Raw genomic sequence first — 19,810 nt, 5'->3', positions numbered from 1 at the left:
TCCATGCACTAATATAGAGCCCATGGAGCAGCAGGGGGTGGCAGTGGGGGCATCAATCCGCATTCTCAGCAATCTGAGGGATGTTTTTAGCAACAAGAAGTTTCCTAGCTGCACTCCAGTATATCCCTTCTGAACAGCAAACAAGGGCTAGTGTAATGAGCAGGTTGGCATGAACTTTATTCTATCTTCCATATAATTTTAAGTACATAAGAAAAGTTTTTTCCACGAGCCTCAGGAGAAGATGAGTACAAGTTACAGGACAGTCTCAAAATAATAAAAATTTGCATATTTTGTGAGTTTCATCCTAGAGAAAAAAACATTGACAACATACAGAGGAAATGCAGTCAGATATGCAGATGTCACCAAAGACAGGGAAACATGAAGGTCAAGCATGTGCAGCTCCCTTTAGGGTCAATGCAGGCCCTGGAAAAGAGGCTGCAAGCCTCCAGCAGAGTAAAGAGCCAAGCAACAGGGGAAAAGGGAGAGGCTGAGAACAGTTTCACATTCTATAGTAACTAAGCATGAGTGAGGATGAACAATGAAACTGACTTAGTCGAACTCTTGTTTACAAAACAAATACTGAATTTGGAATGAAGAAGCATCCCTCACTAGGAAGGAGAGACAGGTTCAGAACTGTCTTGGAAGACTGAACTTGAGTTCAGCTGCTTAGAAGGAACCCCTTGGGTGAAGATCCCTTTTGGAGAAGGGCTCTTAGGGAAGTGGACACTTCAGCTTCTAACCCTGGACAGACAGCAGAGTAGATCATTTACTCCAATGCAGTCTTCCGTGGCACTTGTTTACTGCAAAGCTCCTCATCATGGCACGAAGAGAATTACACAGAGCAAATAGGAGCATTAAAAGGGAAACTCAAGGTGGAATGCTACATGCCCAGTCCTCAGCATTTGGTCCAGCAAAGCCATTCCCCACATCCTGTAATGCCACTGACTGATTAGTACACATAGCTGAGTTAGTAGCAGCTCCCAGTACCTTCCTGAAACACACCTGCCAGCTCAACTTACCAAGCTGGGAACTATGGACCCTGATAAGCACACCATTATGTCAATTCAAAGAAGGACAACATTCCTTTCTCACATGAATAATTTGTCTGAAGATAACACAATACCAAACCCATGGAACAATCTGAAAGCCAACCACCCATCCTAGCTCTGAAGTTTGCCAGAAGTCAGACGTGATTGATTGGTGAGGTTAGATCTGACAAGAGGGGAATGATGCACCTTCCTGCTGATAGATGCAGAAGATCAACTGACACGCCACCCTACACCAAATCCCAGCCCGAGGTATTTCAGTGAAGGCAGGTAGCTGTGTCTCTCAGGTAGAAGACAGAGAAGTAGTTTGAGAGCAGAAAGGTACAGGAAATCTAAGAGAATCATCTGAAAGCAGATTAGTCCCACAGCCAGGGCAAGGGGAGGCACAAGTCCCAATGCCATTCTGCTTAGCCAGCAATTTCCGTCACGCTGGTAACCAGCTTCTGCCCATTCCACAGGGACTTGAACTGTTCAGGGACAGGGAACTCGTTCTGGAGGGTGAAAGAAATCTGTAGTGAAAAGTCTGGTTTATATGAAAGACTAGAGACTACTCCTGTCCCGCCTAGCCTGACAAACCTAGTGGCAGACAAAGAATCATTTGTACTGCGCTAGGAAGCTACTACCCCCCCACTTCCGTCTTGCCCTGTAGTGTTTTGAGCACTGCAGACATGTCATTTGGGACACGGGCAGAAAGGACGGACAAAATTTGATATGAAATCCAAATAAAGACCAAGAACTGGTTTGGCGAGTAGATATGCTACATTTAGCAAATCACAGCTTTTTCTAGAAGATTAAACTGAAGAAGTCTAAAGTTAGTATCACACTTTGTTACCATAGCCACATTTCATTCCTCATTGGACCTAGGAGGGTCAAGGACTACTTCCAACAACAGTGTTTTCATAGCGAGCGCCATCTGGTTAGGAGCTACTGAATTTGGCTTCAGAGAAGACAGATCAAGGGAAGACACCTACATCTTAAGTTTGATGGGTTTCAAGAATCCATCGTGTAAAGGGTGGAATCTGGGAGTATCTAGCTACCAGAGAAGGGCTCTATTGGCAGGTCCTTCAATGAACATCCTTTCCTGGGAGGGGTTAGTTTTTGTCTCAGTAAGACAGTGGAACAAACTGTGACCTGAAGCGATGCCATGCTTCTTATCGCTCTGATTCCTGCCATTGAACAAGCCCCGCCCCTCTGTTCACTCCGCTCCTTACAGCTCTCCACTCATTTCGGGAAGAGGAAACACTTACAAAGTCACCACTCTCTGTGGGGATGAGGACGTTCATCTCTGAAGACTTGGCACTGACAATCTCACAGTCTAGGGAGCTCTTGCTCAGATACACGTGGCATCCATCTGTCTTGTTGATGGAAATTGTTGGCACTTTACCCATTACCTAGTGAGGAAAACACAGCAGGGAGGTGGTTACAGTAGCATCCGCTTATCCCAGGGAACCACTATAATTCATTGCTTTATATTATCCTCCAGGGATTAAGTCTTCTACACTGAACTCTACCATATCTCTGGAGGGAAGCAAGTATTATCTTTGTTCCACGGAAGGTCAGACGAAAGGCTAATGGAGGTTGAGCAATTTGCCCATCACTACAAATCGAATGTTGGGATAGAAATTAGAACAGACTCCTACCCTCAGCCCCTTGCTTTAGCTACTGGATTACACTGCCTTCCTTAGGGTGGATAATCCATCCAGAACCTGCGCTCAGTATGAGGAGTTTGCTTTCCATTCTGCAACCCTGTTTAGACAACTTGATCCAGTGCTCTTTGAAAACCCCTGCATGGAAGGAGTTCCATGTGTTTTCTAGAGATTGGTTCATTGGATTGTGTCCTGCAAAGTGAACCTGTAAAGGCACCATTGCATAATGCAGGGCAGAGTTCTATACAGTCAGAGTCCCAAAGAGGGTTGTGGGTAGTTACCTGAACTTTAATGTCCCTGCAGTTTATGATCTCCACGATGCCCACCACATCATCAAACACCAGACCTAGCTTCTTACAGTTATCTGCAGGGGAGAAAGAAAAGAGCTCATAGTGCTACAACCCCCTACTCCAGATCCAGCCCTTTGAGGTGCCAGCGTACAGAAGGCTAGCCCATTTGGACCACAGCACTTACCTACTGTGATGGAATTGATTTTGCCCTTGATTTGAAGTGTACTGTCCGTGCAGTTGTAAATATATGCTACCTGCTTCAGCTCTGTGTCACTGATCACCAGATTGGAGGCCTTCTCCTGGTTTTCCTGAAAAGGGGTGACAAATACCAGTTACTCTCGTTTCCCTAAAGAGCTACAGAGTGAAGTATGGATGTGTCATGTCACCTTCTCTCCTCTGAAGAGTTCACAAGGCTGCAGAGAGGGCTTGTTCCTTCAAGCTGACACCTTTAGTTATTTCAGAGGAAAGATGTTTGTGGGCCATCTTCTGCTATTGAATTTCCATCACTAGCAGCCAGTCTGGGCTGTCACATGGACACTCACCACTCTCCACTTCTTGCCTTCCAGCTCTAGCATTGCCGGTTCCTTCTTTGGGGATGATTTTTTGGGTGGGTTAGCTCCACAGGCGGGTTTGGGAGCGGTGAATGGTTTGGGTCCTGTTCGGATAGGGCCACCTTGATTCTTCAGCCCTGGGTTCTTGTGAGTCTTCATATCATCTGAAACATGTTTCAGGGCTACAAGAGAAACCGCTGTTACTCCAGACATCGTTTGGTTGGATACTGCTAAGTTATTAGGTGTGCAAGATCCAAGTTTAACAAGTACCAGAAGTCAGCAGCTATTACAATAGCAGCCTGCTGAACTCTTTGAGGACCCATAAAACATGTTCTCTGCTTCAAGAGTTTATAATCTACATTGAACAGGGCAACATGAAAGATTGCTAGAAAGAAAGGGACTTGGAGGAAAGGTAAGTGCTTTTAGCATTTAATGATACAAGATTGAGAGCTAGATTTGAAGTATTATGTTTAGAACTAGAGCCAGAATTCCACAGCTGTTCCACTCTCTGTAGGGAAGATGTAAATCTAGGACCAAGTTTTCACGAGCTTTGGTTCACCCACATTTCACTGGGTCACTGAACATGCAAATGGTAATTTGTGTGCAGGTTTGCACATACAAAAGTCTCCTCCCCCCACCCCGAGCTGGTGTTTAAACCACAATATCCTAACCATGCTCTTTTGTATATCTGATGGTCTGAGCAGTCCAAGCCCATTCATCCTGGGAATGCTATTAAGTAAGAGAACTCTTCCTGGATCCTAGAGGTAGCTTTTTACGGTTTGCAGATAAGTGACCCAGAACCCCATGCAGACTTAAGCTAGAATGTTTTCTTTCATTGACCTACTAGCCAAATGGCTGCCCACCACCAGCCTTCAGTTGCCCAGTTTGCTTACCAGAGGTAATGCCTTCTCCCTGATTGATCTGGGCAAACAGCGCTGAGCGGGAAACAGAGTCATCTGAACCGGAGTTTGTGGGGCCTGGAGCAGGAGGTGGAGGAGGACCCGGTGGGGGAGGAGCAGCACCAGTTGGGGGTGTTGCAGGTGCATTGCCCACCTCTTTTGCTATGGGACCCTGCAAGAGATGCCCGAGAGGGAGTTAAACTTGTGCGATTGCTGCTTGCTGCAACAGTCCCCGGTAAGGTTAGAGTCCCTAAGTTATGAAGTACTGATTGCCAGCATACAGTCAGCACTCACCGTTTTGCTCCAGGTCAGCCCAGTGGTGTGATACTCTTTGATGTATGTCTGCAGCTCTGCCCAGATACTCAGATAAGCTTTCACCCAGTCCACATGTTTCTTATCTCTAAGGGGACAAAGATCAAGACAAGCTAAGTAGTGCAAGTGATTATCTAGCAAAGATCTGAAGCCATGTGGCTGTGACTGCATCCTTACATTTCCCTGCAAAGATTATTTGGAGCTGAGCAGCAGCACCAATGCAAGGAGGGAGCAAACAGCTACAACCCCCAGCCCTGAGGGCTACTGTGCACAATTAGACCGTGGGGCGTGTTACTGTTGAATGCTAGCCCTCCGCACCTAGTCAGAGGTCCACAGACTGCAGAACAAAACACTTGCAACAAACTAAACCCTACTGGGGGATGCTCAGTTGGCATAACATATTGGAAAGATGTCTTACTGCGTAGGGGGAAAAAAGCCAAGAGGGTTACTGGATGGAGCAGACTCACAAGGGATGCCAATGCCCTTGCTCCCAGCGATTTGCCCAATATCATAAATCTAAGAAAACCTGTCAAAGTCAATATACTTATGGGAATGTAGCTGTTTCTGATGCTGAGGTGTATTAAACATACCCTGCCACTGCTAAAGGAAAGGAGTGGTATTACATTTGCTAGGCAAGGCTTCAGAGATGTCTTGGAGGGGTCATCTTTCTTGATGGTTCAGCCTGCATTAGGGCTTTGTTCACAGCTGTCTGATTTCCACATTCTGGAGACCAATGAAGTGGGGCTAGGGCACTAGCTAGGACTTGGGAGACTCAGCTTCAATTCATTGCTCTGCTACAGACAGCATGCGTGACCTCTGGCAAGTCACTTAGTCTCTGTGCCTCAGTTCCCCCATCTGTACAGTAGGGATAACAGCACTGCCGCACAGGGGTGTTGGGAGGATAACTACGTTAAAGACTGTGAAACACTTTGTGGTCTACTAATGAAAGGCTCGTACATAAGAACTAGGTATTGTTTAACTTGAAGTGACTTGGCTGAAGCAGGCAGGGTTCTCTCAGCTTAAACGGTGCATTAGCAAGGTGCAATACCAGACCAGCACAGGAGATGCTGATCTCTGGAACCAAGGTATTTCATTATCTTAATTCTTCAGGACTGCACGCTAGGGGGCCCACATGCCTCTCCACAGTTAGATCAAGAAACTGAAATTTCAGTATTCAGCTGTCTGCATCCCTCCCGCTTTGCAGAGCGAAGCTGAACCTACACATCCTTGTATTCCTTGAGGACCCGGTTGGTGTAAAACATGGCCGCATCCGTCATTTCCTTCACGTAGGGGCCAGGCTTTGGGGCCTAGAGAAGACACAACATATTAGAACCAGGGTCTGTTGCAACAGCAATCCCAGCCTGCCCTACCCCAAGGACCCACTGTAGTCCTTACCATAGCCACCCAGCCCAGTGCCGGGATGCTCTCACTGACAGCTGATAGGTGATTGAACAGTTTGCTGCCACGATTTTTCTCCCGGAAGTTCTGCACCACCTGGATTTGCTCTGAAATGGGTTTCAGTAGCGTTGAGAAGTTATTCTGCAACACAGAAGGGGATGGGTGGCAAACAGAGACAGCCATTCTTAGATGGAATCCAGTTAGCACAAGCCTAAGCTACAGCTCTTGTAAAAGCTTTGTATTGCCAGTGTTCCAGTTACAGCCCCCTCCACGCTCCTCCTGTAGAGAGGTCAGAGTTTTGCGTTGGAGTAGTGCTATGGAAGCATGCCAGAAATTGTGACTAATGCAGAAGCCAAGAAGCACTTTGAGACAAGTCTCATCAGTAAAGAAGATGGGACTAGCCTTTTAGAGATTCTGTAGTAGTCAGATGCTTTTCAAATTGCTTTTCTGTCTTGGTTTCTGGGCACACGTTACAGGTTCATTACAAACCAAGTCGCTCCAGTATCTAAACTTGACAAGGTGAGTTAAAGAGAAAAAGAGTTGGACTTCTGTGAATTCAATTCAATTTTTTTTTTACGTTTAAATATTCACAGTGTCTTGCTCTGTGGTGTCTATTCAGAGATTTGGACATAGGAGATCAGTTGCTCAGAAGCAGCTTTCCCAGGTCATTTGGTTGGTCCGCTCTACTACAGGACAAGCTTTAAGAGCATGAACCATATCAGAGATGGTCTCATGGACAACCTCCTTTCCATTTGTGATCATACCTCTCACTGTGTCAGCAGCGATATATATGGAGTAGAATATAGGCAGATTTTTTTTTTTAAGCTCTTTAAGTGCAAAGAGTGTTGTGTCTTTAAGAAGAGTCTGTTTGCACTCTTCATTTGGTCGTTCTTTCCCATCTGCTCAGTTGCAGATGGAAAGGAGGAAAGCTAGCTCTCTCGGCCCACCAGCAAGTACTCCTGGCTTTGGTTTGGCTCTCGATCGGAGCTTCCCATGATCGGGTAAGGGTATGCTTGAGTAAACAAGCTTTAGAGAATTCAAGAATTTGGGATCTGAAACAAGGGCGTGCCTCCTCCAGAATTGACTAGACGTCCTTTACAGAAAGCTGAAGGCCTTCTAGGCAGACTTCTGTGTCCTAGGCAGTCTGGTTTAAGAGGGAAGCAGAACCCTGAAGCTGAACTGCGATACTCTACTTTGCAATGATAGGGGAAGCAGCACAGAAATCCTGACATCCTGAAGTAGCATGAGCAGAGGTGGTAGTTCTCCCACTGGAACATTGCAAGGCCAGGCAAAGGCGCATAACATATCACTAGAGAAGTAGAAGAAAACCAATGCATGCAGGATCAGACTCCCCTCCCAGGCAGAGAAGCTGCAGCACGGGGGCGGAATTGTTGATCTGCTTACTAAGGAAAACTGTCCTTAAGACTCTAGCCATTTTTCGGGTATCACAGCATCGAGCCAGACATCTATGCTACCCAGGTAAGAATCTTCGTGTAGTGCTTTGAGGACTTACAAACACTGTATTACGCTAAGTATTGTCTGCTCGATTTCCAGGGCTGCTACTATCTCACAGGTTCTGTTCTGTAATTCGTGGCTTAACAAATAGGAACTGCATCTAGTATTGATGCCAAGTGAAACATGAGCCAAGTACCAGCTGTCAGGTATGAGAAGGAGCCACCTGTGCACTGTACAAGCTTAGGTAGTTATGGCAAATCCATAAAACACTCAGCATTTTCTACTAGTTTCAGTGAGTCTTGAATCAGTTTCTGGAACTAGACTCTGCATACGCTATTCTGATTAGAAGAGTGCGAACTCATGGATGAAGGAGTCACCTCCACTCCAGATAGGTTTCTTGAGGAGCAATTTTAAGGGCTCAGATTCCTCAGCTTTTGCTGTTTTCCTTCCAATTAGCCAAGACCTATGCAGCTCTGAGTGACCAGTGTTAGAATTCTCTAGACTTACCCCTGATGGCTGCTGACATTGTGATGCTGTCACCAGGAGAACCCTCTCAGTCATCAGGCCTGTATGGACCATTTCAGCCTTATAAGGAAGGGGGGAAAAACAGTTACATATTGTTTACACAGACAAAAGGAAGTTCCAGTGGTCAGTGTGCTAGCCTGTGATTCAGGAGATGTGAGTTCAATTCCCTGCTCCATCACAGATGTCCTGAGCGACCCTGGGCAAGTCACTTGGCCTCTCATGGTTTTAGTTTCCCATTTGTAACATGCGGATAATAGTGCTTCCCTACCTAATGGGGCACTGAAAAGATAAATATATACTAGACTGCGAGGTGGTCAAATACTACGATAATGGGGTCACAGAACATAGCTAGACAGAACAATGTAACTACATGTAGATATCAGGAGTATTTACAGGGACCAGTTCATCTCTTTGGCCTCCCTTGCATGGTTTGGTTGTGAAGACTGCTGATTCTGGGCCATCTGGTCTGGTTTTAATCTCTCTCTGTTCTTGGAGGGACGTTCAATAGAAATTGATGAGTCAGGATAGACAAGAATTTACCAACACTGAAACTGGGCAGTTCTGTTCCTCCCTATCGTGTACCCTTCTAAGTGGGTAGATTGAGGGATCTCCATCTGTGTTGAATCCTCCAAGATCAGTGCTTTGCTCTAGGGAATGGGGAACAACTTCTCTTACTCAGCCCTTAAAAGTCTAGAGTAGTGGTCAGCCATATATTTACAACATGGGAAAAGGAAGCTAAATCCTTACATGTTTCTGAACGTCACCACCAATATCTTTGCTGATCTTCATATATTCTGCTACTGGACCAGCCAGGAGAGCGTCGAAAGCTTGCACATACTCAGCTATTCCTGCAGAAAAAGAACAGAGCACAGCGTTAAGGGGTAGCAGATGGACTCAGACTGGAAGCATTCAGGAGTATTTTCAGCAAATGCTGCCATCCTCCTTACACTGAAGTTTTGCAGAGCACTCTGTGAGTAGGAGTGCAAGTCAGAGCGTATATATGGCGGCAGCTGCTGCTGATCCTCAAGCATGCAGATGGATGTCAGTCTAAATGTACCTTTGTGTAAGAAAGAAGTAGCTTGGCTGTAAGGAGACAAGGGAAGTACTGCACCCGCAGGAAGCTCTGGTTTTAACAGTACAGTAACCACAGGCCCCTCCTGCATTTGTGTGTAGGTCGGCATGTTATCTGCGTGAAACTCACTTCCCCTCCTGGTACAGCTATTCAGGCTTACACAACACCAGCTTGCATGCTCTGCAGAGCATCTGCCTTCCAGAATCGGTACTTTCAGTGTCCAGTACAATCAACATCAACCATACGCTGTGTTCCGTATCGATACAGGGATTTGCAGCAGAGGGTCCCTACCTTTGGAAGGGCCATCTCCATACATGCCAGGGCTTTGGGACACAGCTTCCAAGCGACCCACAGCCTTCTCCAACCGCTCAACCAGGCTTTGCATATCTGTCATTGCTCACCACCTGCAGAGACAGACTACTCAAAATTAGCTCCTCACACACATCATCAACGGAATGCTCAATAGTCTGATGGGCTTACTTAGCATTCTGAATGTTGGTCATTCCCCAATCAGACGGGGAATCTTATTCTAGCCTCATATCATACAGTTCAGGCATTTTAGACTCCGTAGCACGCTTAGCCATTGTTCAGATAACTCTTTTGATAGCCCAGCTGCCAGAACCCATCAGAGGGCTCCATTGGCCAATCCATAATGACCAAATAGTGTCCACTGCATAGTAATTCATAGCACATCCATGCCAGACTGACAAGGAGAACTTCCAGATATTTTGTTGTAAGTGCTCAGATACCATGGCAGTGGTGAGGTGCAAGACCCTGCATAGAATTTTATAGACTATAGAAAAAGTGATCACAGCTCTGATTATGACCATAACTGACTTCTTGTATGATTGCTATCAAAGGGTTGGTTCTTTTTCTACACGTACAATGGCTTCGCTAGAAAGAGTTAATTGCAGATAAGAATTGGTAGTTTTGATTCTGCAAATACATTTGAGGTGGCCACACCCACCCCTGAATTCCAAGACTCCAGCAATGTTTCAATCCAGGGAATTAGCATGCTAAACCAAGACATGCCAAGACAAGCAGCTGCGCAAGAGAAGAATGTGAAGCTGCTTCTGAAACAATATGTCCCCTGTTAATACTTTCTATCTATACTGAGGGAACTAGTCTCCCAGTGATGGATCAGGGTGATTCAGGCACATAAGTCATTTAAGCTTCTCATTTGGAGAAGTATAATAACACTTTCCTGCCCTGCTCAGCACCAGAGAGCTTCAGAATTCACCCTCTGAACACTAACGCAAAGAGACTGCAGGGAGGGGTCAGCAACCAGCCAGCCACACACTTCCATCTTATCACCATACATTAAGGCATTTTGAAGCATGAATCACGACTGCAGCCTGAACACACAACTTCCTTTTATTGCAGACGGCCTCCAGAGCTCAGAACCTTAACAAGAAGAATTTCACCTTCAGTCACTGATGCCAACATACTCAAAAGGGAAACTAGATTTGTTCGGCTATATTTAAAAAGCTGAGAATAGATCCGCCTCGTACATCAGACTTGGATTTTAACCAATTTTGCTTTTTGTTTGCAAGCCTCCCAAGTTGTGCTATAAAATGTTTATTTTCCCCTGTCCCATGGATGATGCAGGCCAGATCCAGCATTAGTCACAAGAAACAGTGATGTCACTAGGAATAACAAGGTCATTTTCATCCCTCCCTTCAGTTCATATGAAGAATCAGCAAAAGAACCACTGAATCACCAGAGAAAGGAGGATGGGATGGGGGTGGAGGGTCTGATGCAATGTTCCACCCCAGCATGTTTACTCAACTTCAGAGAGGAAGAGAGCAATTTCCTCCTTGGAACAACAACATCTCCTCTAGTTCACATAGAAAGGTGATCAGCAGCTATTAGGCAAGTTACAATAAGAAAGAGTTTAGAGAAGTTTGAGACACATGTGTGATGTTTGATCATGCCGCCTACATTAGTGATTAACTCTCTTCCATTTCCTGGGATGCAGGATACCAAGCACAGGATCTCAGTGCTCCACCTCAGCAGGAGACCCCAGGTACACATGAATCCCACTCTGTACAAAGAAACTGCAGCTCTTGACCCCTCCCCTCCCACCCGGTATTCCAGAAGGAACAAAAATAACCCCCACAAACCTGCCATCAGTTGTGGATGCTGCACTCCAGAAACTCAGGGAAGTGAGTTCCACACGTTTTAATGAAGCATGTTTCCAAACGGATCTCAGGTTTACAGAACAGCAAGCAGACAAAGCTGCCATTCTGCACCACTGATCCCCACTCCAGTCCATATGAGGCTCTAATCTGATCAGACCCGTTACCGTGAGTCTCCAGCTGCATTTCAGATAGGGATTATGGATAACATGAATGAGCCCAGATGGAGGGCTGTTTCCAACCCTGGCCTATACACAGCAGAATGCACAACACCCCTCCCAGGTGAGCTCCTGAAACCAGAGCGATGTTACTAAAGTTCCCCCAGAACTTCAGATGGACTCCCTCATTCCCACTACTGAGCTGTCAGAATCTTCTCGAGCAGCTTGTAGCCTGTGCCAGGAAAACCCTACAGGCATGGCATTTGAGGTAGTTTCAACTTCTAGTTGCGATAGACATGGGTACCCTCCGCATTAGGACACAGCTTATAAACTAATCACTTTGATCCTGCTGCCACTGCACCAAGTGATAATTGTTGGCCATGTGAACTCCAGAAGGAGTCTGCTACACTTCTGCCAGCCTTCACCAGAACTACCTAGCATAGCTCACTCTTCTCGCGCACACTCCCTTCTACCCTCCAGATGTAAATGGCATCAAGGATGCTATTTAAATGAAGACACATCTCATTATACAGACAACAATCATACTGATGTTGGTAAGAATAGAATCTGCAAACTAGACACTAGAAGTCTGTGAGGGAAAAAAGACCATACTATTGCACTGGTTGGGCAGTCATCTAATATAACATGAACTGCTGAAACAAACTGCAATGATAGAATCCACGATTTATAGACTAACTTGGTTCGCTAAAGTTCTTTAATGCAATGAGATACAAACAAATAACTGAGATTCCACTATCTGTAACAGGGACTGGTAAATTGAGACGTTAGAGATCATTTTTGTCCACTGCAATCTGTGTGTCCTGGATAACTTCAAAGTCTTTCCAAACTGAAATCTTAAGTCAAACATCAAGGCTAGCCCTTTGGATAACCAAGAGTTTGAAGTTCAGAGAAGACTCCAACATTGGAGCAATATTCCAGAATTTAGATTTATGTCTTGTATACATGGGAAGTTTTTCAGATGTTGTTTTTCTGTTAATAGTTACAAGTCAAGTCTTCAAGAACCAACTATAACTAGTTTCAGCTCTATTAGCAGGCCAGTTAAGAACTCATGTTGAACCTCCATGCATTTTACTCCAGCTGAGAGATCAATCTACCTTGTGTATCTGAAAATATTTTTGGTTTTAAGCTACTCGCCAACATTAATTAAGACAGTTTTCTCAGGGCCTGAAGGTAAACACACCCTGGCACAGACATAGGCCTTCCAGCTATACCTAGCAATCTGCCTTGTACAGGACTCAAAACAATAAGAGGTGTAACTGCTAATTAATACAAGGAAAACAATACTGTGCTGGAGGGAGTTTTCTGTTTTCAGACACGTCAGTCAGGGATTGACAGTCTCTCTGATAACCAGAGCAAGACCAGTGCTTAGTAAAGTTAATAGGTCCGGATATAATCTGTATTGGTTTGGGGAAGTACTTGTAGCTTGGCAGGTCAAGATATGAGACTTTAATTTTGTTGTCATCTAGTTTAAATCATTCTTCAGTATAACTGAATGTTAGTTTTACAACCTCTCACTAGTCCTCCCACAGCTTATAGAGTTAGATGTGCACCTCTGTTCAGATTCACTTTTTGTAAAGTATGAGAATCACAACTTCTCATGTGAGCCTCATGTTGCCAACAGCATTATGTTTCCACAGTCCCTAGGAGCTAAAATGGGACAATTAAGTTGAGAAAATACAAGACTTGAAGTTGACACACTCAGTGGACCTGCTCAGAGATTTCATACTACTTCTGAGATTTGTATCTTCTAAAAAAAAAGAAGCTTAAGAATCTGTTTCTATCTAGCTGTTCAGTACACCATTTGAGTCAGGCTTTATTTGAAGGAGAGCAAAACTGTAATCAGAGTGACTGATTTAGGGTCCGATACATCTTGGGAGTTGCCAGGGCTAGCAGTGAATACACTGCTACTGCTAGTCCCTGATGGCTGCCAAGACACAAGGTTCTCTAGTCTAAATACTTTTTGACATTGGTCCTGAAATGAAGATATTTAGGGACAATATCTCAGAATGACAACTTTTTATTTCTGATTTAGAAAGCTATCCCATGATATTCTGTTAGATACAAGAGATAAAGTCAACCACTTATTCAGCACTCCCAAGTAACAACATTCACTGAAGTCACTAGAAGTTTTACCTGGATAAAAAGTTCCAAATAAACTTAGTGGGAGGGAGGGAGCGAGCGAGGCATAGTTCAGTGGTTTCAGCATTGGCCTGCTAAAACCAGGGTTGTGAGTTCAATCCTTGAGGGGGCCACTTAGGGATTGGGGCAAAATCAGTACTCGGTCCTGCTAGTGAAAGCCGGGGCTGGACTCAATGACCTTTCAGGGTCCCTTCCAGCTCTATGAGGTAGGTAGATCTCCATATATATTTATTTATTTTAAAGCTGTGTTAATAGAGTGAAGGGACTCTGTTCACTAGAATTACCTGGCATACAAGATTTGCACTTGTCAAGTACTTTGCTACATTTCCTGTCAGGGTGAATAGTCTAGCACAGATTCCCTCTTTTTAAAATCAAAGTATGTAACCTACACCTAATCCTACAAATAATTTGGAACCTCAATGTTTAAGCTAGTTTGAGACTGTGCTAAGTTGTGTGTCATGGATCCAGGACTGAAGGAGTTCCAAATATGCTTCCTTGGGTAGAGATTGCTTTGTCTAAAGCTGATAAACCATGGACACAAAGGGCTCCTTAGAAGCTGAGAAGTATTCAAGATCACACAAAGATCCATTTTAACTTTTCTTCCATTTGATTTTTTGAGAGAAGAATGTTAATGTTTGTTACAACAGGAAAGAGTGCTTTTCCAAGGTTAAATTTGGAATCCTACAATCCAATCCTTCACTCTCATGCGTCTCTAATCCAGAGGTTGGCAACTTCTAGCATAGTACCAGAAGCTGGCATGACAAATCCTGTGTTTTAGCACAGAAGAGACACTGCTCCAATTTTATGTGACAGTGCAGCAGCATAGTGAAGACATGATGCTCAGTTGCATTTTGATCAGGAAAGTTAGAACTAAGATTATATCAATTTCACTGTGAAATGGAAAGGTGAGAGGAGAAAACAGCAGTAGAGAGAACAAGAAAAAAGGAACATCAGAGTGATGTAGAGAGGTACCAGTGGTTTGATGTAGCTGGCCTGTCCTTGTTAAAGGAAAATCTTTCGGCACTGCAGTACTGAAAGACATATGCAGTACTGTAGTTGGAAACTGGACACAGTGCTAAAGTTCACCTCTTCTGTCTGAATAAGTCATTCAGGAGATGTTAATCTCTTTAGTCTACACCTCTGGTTTGCTTTTTAATAAGTCAATCTATCACACTACACATCTACAGAAAGAAGAACAGCCATGTGAAATGCCCAGCTTTTAGTGTAATGACTATAGGTCAACAGTGAAAAACTGGCATTCAAAACTACAGTGAAATCAAGCATAGGGAGGCAGAGTGGGATCCCCGCTTTCTAGATTTTGAGCCAGATTTCACACAAGATTTTCACCATAGGCTTTTTTCACCATTATTTACGTTTACTCCTACTTCAATTCATAGAAGAGTGCTAAAAGGCAGAAATCAGACCTACGTTGTTAGAGCTGTACAGCACTTTACACTGGTATAGTAAGCCTTCCATCTGAGGACTGAAAAATGCTTTATGAATACACACAAGTTTAGCAACTCCCCTGTGAAGTATTTGGACTGTTATTTCAGTAACAGTCAAAAGGATGCACTCTTCCTGTTAAGCTCAGACAGTTTATTTTATTGACAACAGAAGCGTTGCTTACTGCCAACCATTAGGGCAGGAAGTTGTCTGAGAAGCTCAGACCTCTTTTCCCAACTTAATGGATGACATCTGTAAGTAAGAGTCTTTATTAAACTGACCATAGCAAGAGAAACGCATTTATGAATATTTATTGCTTACTGAATAGTTAAGTGACCCTGTTTAACTTTGGTTTGTTTCTAGAGCAGCAGATTTCACATACACAATTGCTCTCCCACTTCCATGCAAACCCCTTTATTCCAAGAATGCAGCTCATGTGATGACTAAACAGAAGTATTTTCCCTAAGATATTCCCAATGAAACTTCATCAATTCTTAACACGTGGCTAGAAGAATCTGCTCGGAGAAGCACCTCAGAGACAGTTATTTGATTTGGGTCAGAAAGTCCTAATTTCCTTGTCTCCCCTCCCCACATGGAGCTGGGGGGGGGGCGCTCCCACACCCCTCAGACACCTTCCCTCTGCCATGGACCTGGGAGCAGCCCTGTTCCCGCACCCACACAGGCCCGAGGGACAGCCCCACTCCCTCCCCCATCCACCCCTCCCCGCCATGGACCGGGGGCTGCTCCCACACCCACTCTCAGGCACGCCCCATGGAGCCCCCCGGGCAAGGCCCCCACAGCCCGGGCACTCAGCTGCCCGGCTGCAGGGCAGGACAAGGGGCGCCCGGGCCGGCCCCGCCTGAGCCAGGACAGCCGAGTGCCCCAGGCGGTGGGGGCTCTGACCCCGGCCGGGCCGGCAATCCGGGAGGCGCCCGGCTGCCCCTTACGTCCAGCGCCCGCTGCCCGGGCGGGTCCCCCCAGCCCCGCGCTCCCTCACTCACCTCCGCTCGGCTCGCAGCTCCCTCCGCTTCCGCCTGGAGACACCGCCCAGCAGCCCCCGCGCCGTCCCGCCCTCCACTTCCGGCCTCCCGCCTCCGCCCTCACCGGAACTACGCACGGGGCGGGCCGGAGGAGTGCCCCGCCCCTCTCTGGGAAGACGGCTCGGGATTGGCCAATGAGACGGGGCGTGGTCGGTGAGATTACCGCGCCCATTCAAGGAGGAGGGGGCGGGGTTTATAGTCTAAGCCCCCATGGGGTGGGGATGTAGCTTGGAGTTCCTAGGGGGGTGGTTTCTGAGCTGGGGGAGCTGCAGGCTGGGGCACCCCAGGGGATGGGGTCTGAGCTGGGGGGGGGGCTACAGGCTCTCAGGGGGGGGAGTCTGAGCTGGGGGGGCTACAGGTTGGGCCCCCCCAGGGGGTGGGTTCTGAGCTGGGGGGGCTATAGTGTGGGACCTCCAGAGGGTGAGGTTTGAGCTGGAGGGGGTCTGAGCTGTAGGGGCTATAGCATAGGACCCCCCAGAGGGTGGGGTCTGAGCTGGGGGAGGGGCTATATCGTGGGACTTTCCAGGGAATGGGGTCTGAGCTGAAAATTGGCCCAGCTGCCCCCAGCCATGAAGTCTGAGCAGGGAGAGGGGGTCTTAGGCTGGGGACCTTCAGGCAGTGATGTTTGGAACTAGGGGAGGGGATGCCTCTGCCTGGGGAGGCTCCTAGGGTAAACTGCCAGTTTAGACTCAGGGGGAGAAACTGAAGGATGGCCCCTGGAAGGCTGTGGAAGGAACAGCATAGGTCCCCCCTCCCCATCATACTTATGGTAGTGCCTATGTGCAAACTGAGATTGGGGCTGTATTGCACTGTGTGCTGTACAAACACAGTATAAGAGACAGTCGCTGAAGAGTTTGCTGTCCAGTTAGCTGCACCCTTGCCTGGGGCATCTCTTCAGGGTGCAGAGACAGGCCCAGCTGTGCTAGGAAATGCCTAGAAAGACACTTGATGATCATGACAAAAGATGTTCCCCAATCACCTGTGCCTGGGGAGGGACGTCATTTCCTAACCTATCTCAGGCCAAAAGCAGCAAGTCATATTACAGGTGGAATTCACGGACTTAGGCAAGTGAAAGCCAGTGAGCTGAGCTTAGTCTGAAGCAAATTCAGGGACAGTGGTAGGAAACTCAGAGAAGCTCTGTATTATTACCATATGTGTTATCTTAATGAGCCTCTGCTCCCCCACATTGATGGTGGGGGGAGAGCATGGGGGGTTACTTGTCCCTGGGGTTCATTCCCCTTCTCTGGGTGTAACTAAGTCTTCCCTGCCAGAGATGCCTTTTACTGCTTGCTCATAATTATAGTTCTGATGAGCAAATACTTTTGGCCTTTGGAATGCATTGCATTTCACCAAATGTCTGCTAATTGTGAAATAATTTCCAGAAGGAGGCAGCCCCTGTACTCCCTTCAAGTCCTTTTATTCTTATAGCTGTAAAGGGCTATGCATGCTAGTGGCACTATTGTAATTAATCACACATGGAACTTCTAGAACACCTTTCAGCTGAGGATCTCCAAGGGAGGATAAATAGTTATCTGTGCTTTAGAGATGGGCAAACTGAGTCAGAGAGGTCAAGTGAAATCACATAATGAGTCAGGAATAGAACAGGAGAGTTTATCCTACTCATCCCCTGCAAACTGCCCTGTCTGAGCATTGCCCTTCTGCTGTACATTCCCAGCTGCTTCTTCAAGTCAAGGCTTTAGAGGTGGAGATGGAACTGTTTTTTAAGCCTCATTCTTGTGCATGAGGGGGAAAATATCCAGTGTCTACACCACCACTGGGACACATTGGTGGGAGGGGAAGGAGAAGAAAACCCAGTGAGATCTGCTGACTTTACCACTGCTTCCTGTCCTCTGCTCTTTGTTACCATAGATGGTAACGTCTGGTGCAGTATCCTCCTAGCAGAGTGGAAACTGAAAAGGAGCAGCCGTAATGCTCACTCAGAGCTCCTAAATTGGACTGGACATCAGTACTCGGTCTCCAGAACACTTGAGTGGGGGTGGGGAAAGCAGGGGGGTTAATTTGTTTTATTCCTAGGAATTAAGGGATTGACAGTATGTGTGTCCTGTCAATGTGATTATACCGACACCTAGTGATGTATTTCAGACCTGACTTCCTGAACTGACAACCCTGGGGAGTGATAATGAGGATCAGAGCCTTTCTCTATGTTGCCAGTTTAAATCCAGCCCAGCTCAGTAGAGACCAAAACCTGTTTCTGTTTGGTAGCCATGTGAAATGAGTTGTGGGGGGGAACTCAGTCCTGATTCTAGTGGGACAGCAGTTCATATTCCACACATCCCCATCACATCTGGCACTAGGGTGACCAAATGTCTCGATTTTATAGGGACAGTCCTGATTTTTGGGGCTTTTTCTTATATAGGGTCCTATTACCCCCCACCCTTGTCCTGATTTTTCACACTTGCTGTCTGGTCACCCTGTCTGGCACGTCTGGGGTCCCTTGTTGGCAGGAAGTTTGAAGACTGATTGGGACATGGAATTTGAACTCCCCTCTCATCCGTAGAGGTCTTCCTTTGCAGTCAGAGTTGAGGTCCATGGGGGTGAGTGGGCAGGTTTTCACTGCAGCTGCCCACACTGTACCTGTCTGATGAATAAAGAGGTGTTCGTTCTCCAGAGCTGTCGTGCGAGCCGCCTTGCAAAGTTCACTTCACAGGCTCTTTTTTTAAAAAGCCTTCTACACGGGGATGACCCTGCTGTTGTCTGATGCATTTTCTCTACTTCTCTTTCCCCACCTCTAACCACTGAAGATGTTTACACTAAAACCTCTTTGTTTATCCGCTCCTTGCTGCTTATCCCTCCTCTGTTTGCAGAGTAGTAAGGCATTTCCATAGGGGACCAATTAGCCTGACACAAATAGGAGTTGGAAGATGAGAGCCTTGAATAATAATAATAATTAATAATAACTTACATTTCCATAAGGGTTCTCTTTTCTAAGCATTTTACGAATTATAGAACTAGGAATTCTTCCCTCCTAGCACTGAAGTGCCGCCATTTCTAGAGTTGAGCAGGGTGGTTTGTCAGAGCAGCAAAGGACAGAAGAAAATTTTAGACAAGGGGCAGCCATGCTTCTGATGTGAAGACCGAGGAGATTGCCCTGACAGCACATATCCCCTACCACCCAGCAAGCAGCTCCGGGGATGGGAAAGAAAGGAACTGGAAAAGAGGAGGCAAGTAAGGCACGTAGCGCAAGGAGAGGGGATATGGGAAGCTGGCTTTCAGGTACTTTGGAGTGACTGGACACTGGATGATTACTGCAGATTGGTGTCAATGGCTTGCAGTAACTTTTGCTTATGACTGGTGAATCCACTGACTCTGGTTCACTCTGTGCAGCCACCCAAGAATTGCTACTACCAATGAATAATAAGGGTGGAACAAAGGCTAGTTTCTACGTGGTAAATCTTAGCCTTTTAATAGCTCCCTGGCTGTTCCCTAAAAACAGGAATTGCCACCTATTCACCACCCATATTTGTCTGTCTGTCTGTCTAACTGGTCTAATCTAAACCAATTCATCCCTCACCAGAGTATCTCAGTGCCAACAGACCAGACCAATAGCGCATGTAGTGCAATATCCTATCTCTAGCATTGGCTAATGCCCAAAGTTTTGGAGACAGTGAATCCCCTTCCCCGTATTGCAGCTGGCTAGTTGTTGCATTATCCCTATT

The 19,810-nt window shown here is 46.2% G+C and overlaps 1 protein-coding gene across 3 annotated transcripts in view; it reads right to left on the bottom strand.

Annotated features, from left to right (window-relative positions):
* CAP1 (cyclase associated actin cytoskeleton regulatory protein 1) overlaps window positions 1–16,208 on the bottom strand; it is a 91,516-nt gene extending 75,308 nt beyond the window's left edge. Inside the window, exons 1-13 of one of the 3 annotated variants that reach the window (XR_012654853.1) lie at window positions 16,095–16,166; window positions 9,486–9,598; window positions 8,870–8,970; window positions 8,105–8,182; window positions 6,140–6,283; window positions 5,966–6,051; window positions 4,727–4,832; window positions 4,427–4,604; window positions 3,525–3,715; window positions 3,167–3,290; window positions 2,974–3,056; window positions 2,294–2,437; window positions 825–1,537 (exon numbers count right to left, since the gene is read on the bottom strand). Coding sequence is in view for 2 of the 3 variants with exons in the window: in XM_032789578.2 (XP_032645469.1) it covers window positions 1,454–1,537; window positions 2,294–2,437; window positions 2,974–3,056; window positions 3,167–3,290; window positions 3,525–3,715; window positions 4,427–4,604; window positions 4,727–4,832; window positions 5,966–6,051; window positions 6,140–6,283; window positions 8,105–8,182; window positions 8,870–8,970; window positions 9,486–9,588 (1,422 nt within the window). In the remaining variant the exon portion in view is untranslated. Of the gene's footprint in view, window positions 1–156; window positions 1,538–2,293; window positions 2,438–2,973; window positions 3,057–3,166; window positions 3,291–3,524; window positions 3,716–4,426; window positions 4,605–4,726; window positions 4,833–5,965; window positions 6,052–6,139; window positions 6,284–8,104; window positions 8,183–8,869; window positions 8,971–9,485; window positions 9,612–16,094 lie in introns of those variants that run through there. The other 2 variants (XM_032789578.2, XM_032789576.2) reach the window with 2 other exon arrangements.
* Between the last annotated feature and the right edge of the window lie 3,602 nt (window positions 16,209–19,810).

Source organism: Chelonoidis abingdonii, chromosome 25 (genome assembly GCF_003597395.2).
Source record: "Chelonoidis abingdonii isolate Lonesome George chromosome 25, CheloAbing_2.0, whole genome shotgun sequence".
Classification (NCBI taxonomy): Eukaryota; Metazoa; Chordata; order Testudines; family Testudinidae; genus Chelonoidis; species Chelonoidis abingdonii.
This window is presented reverse-complemented; position numbering and strand designations above follow the sequence as displayed.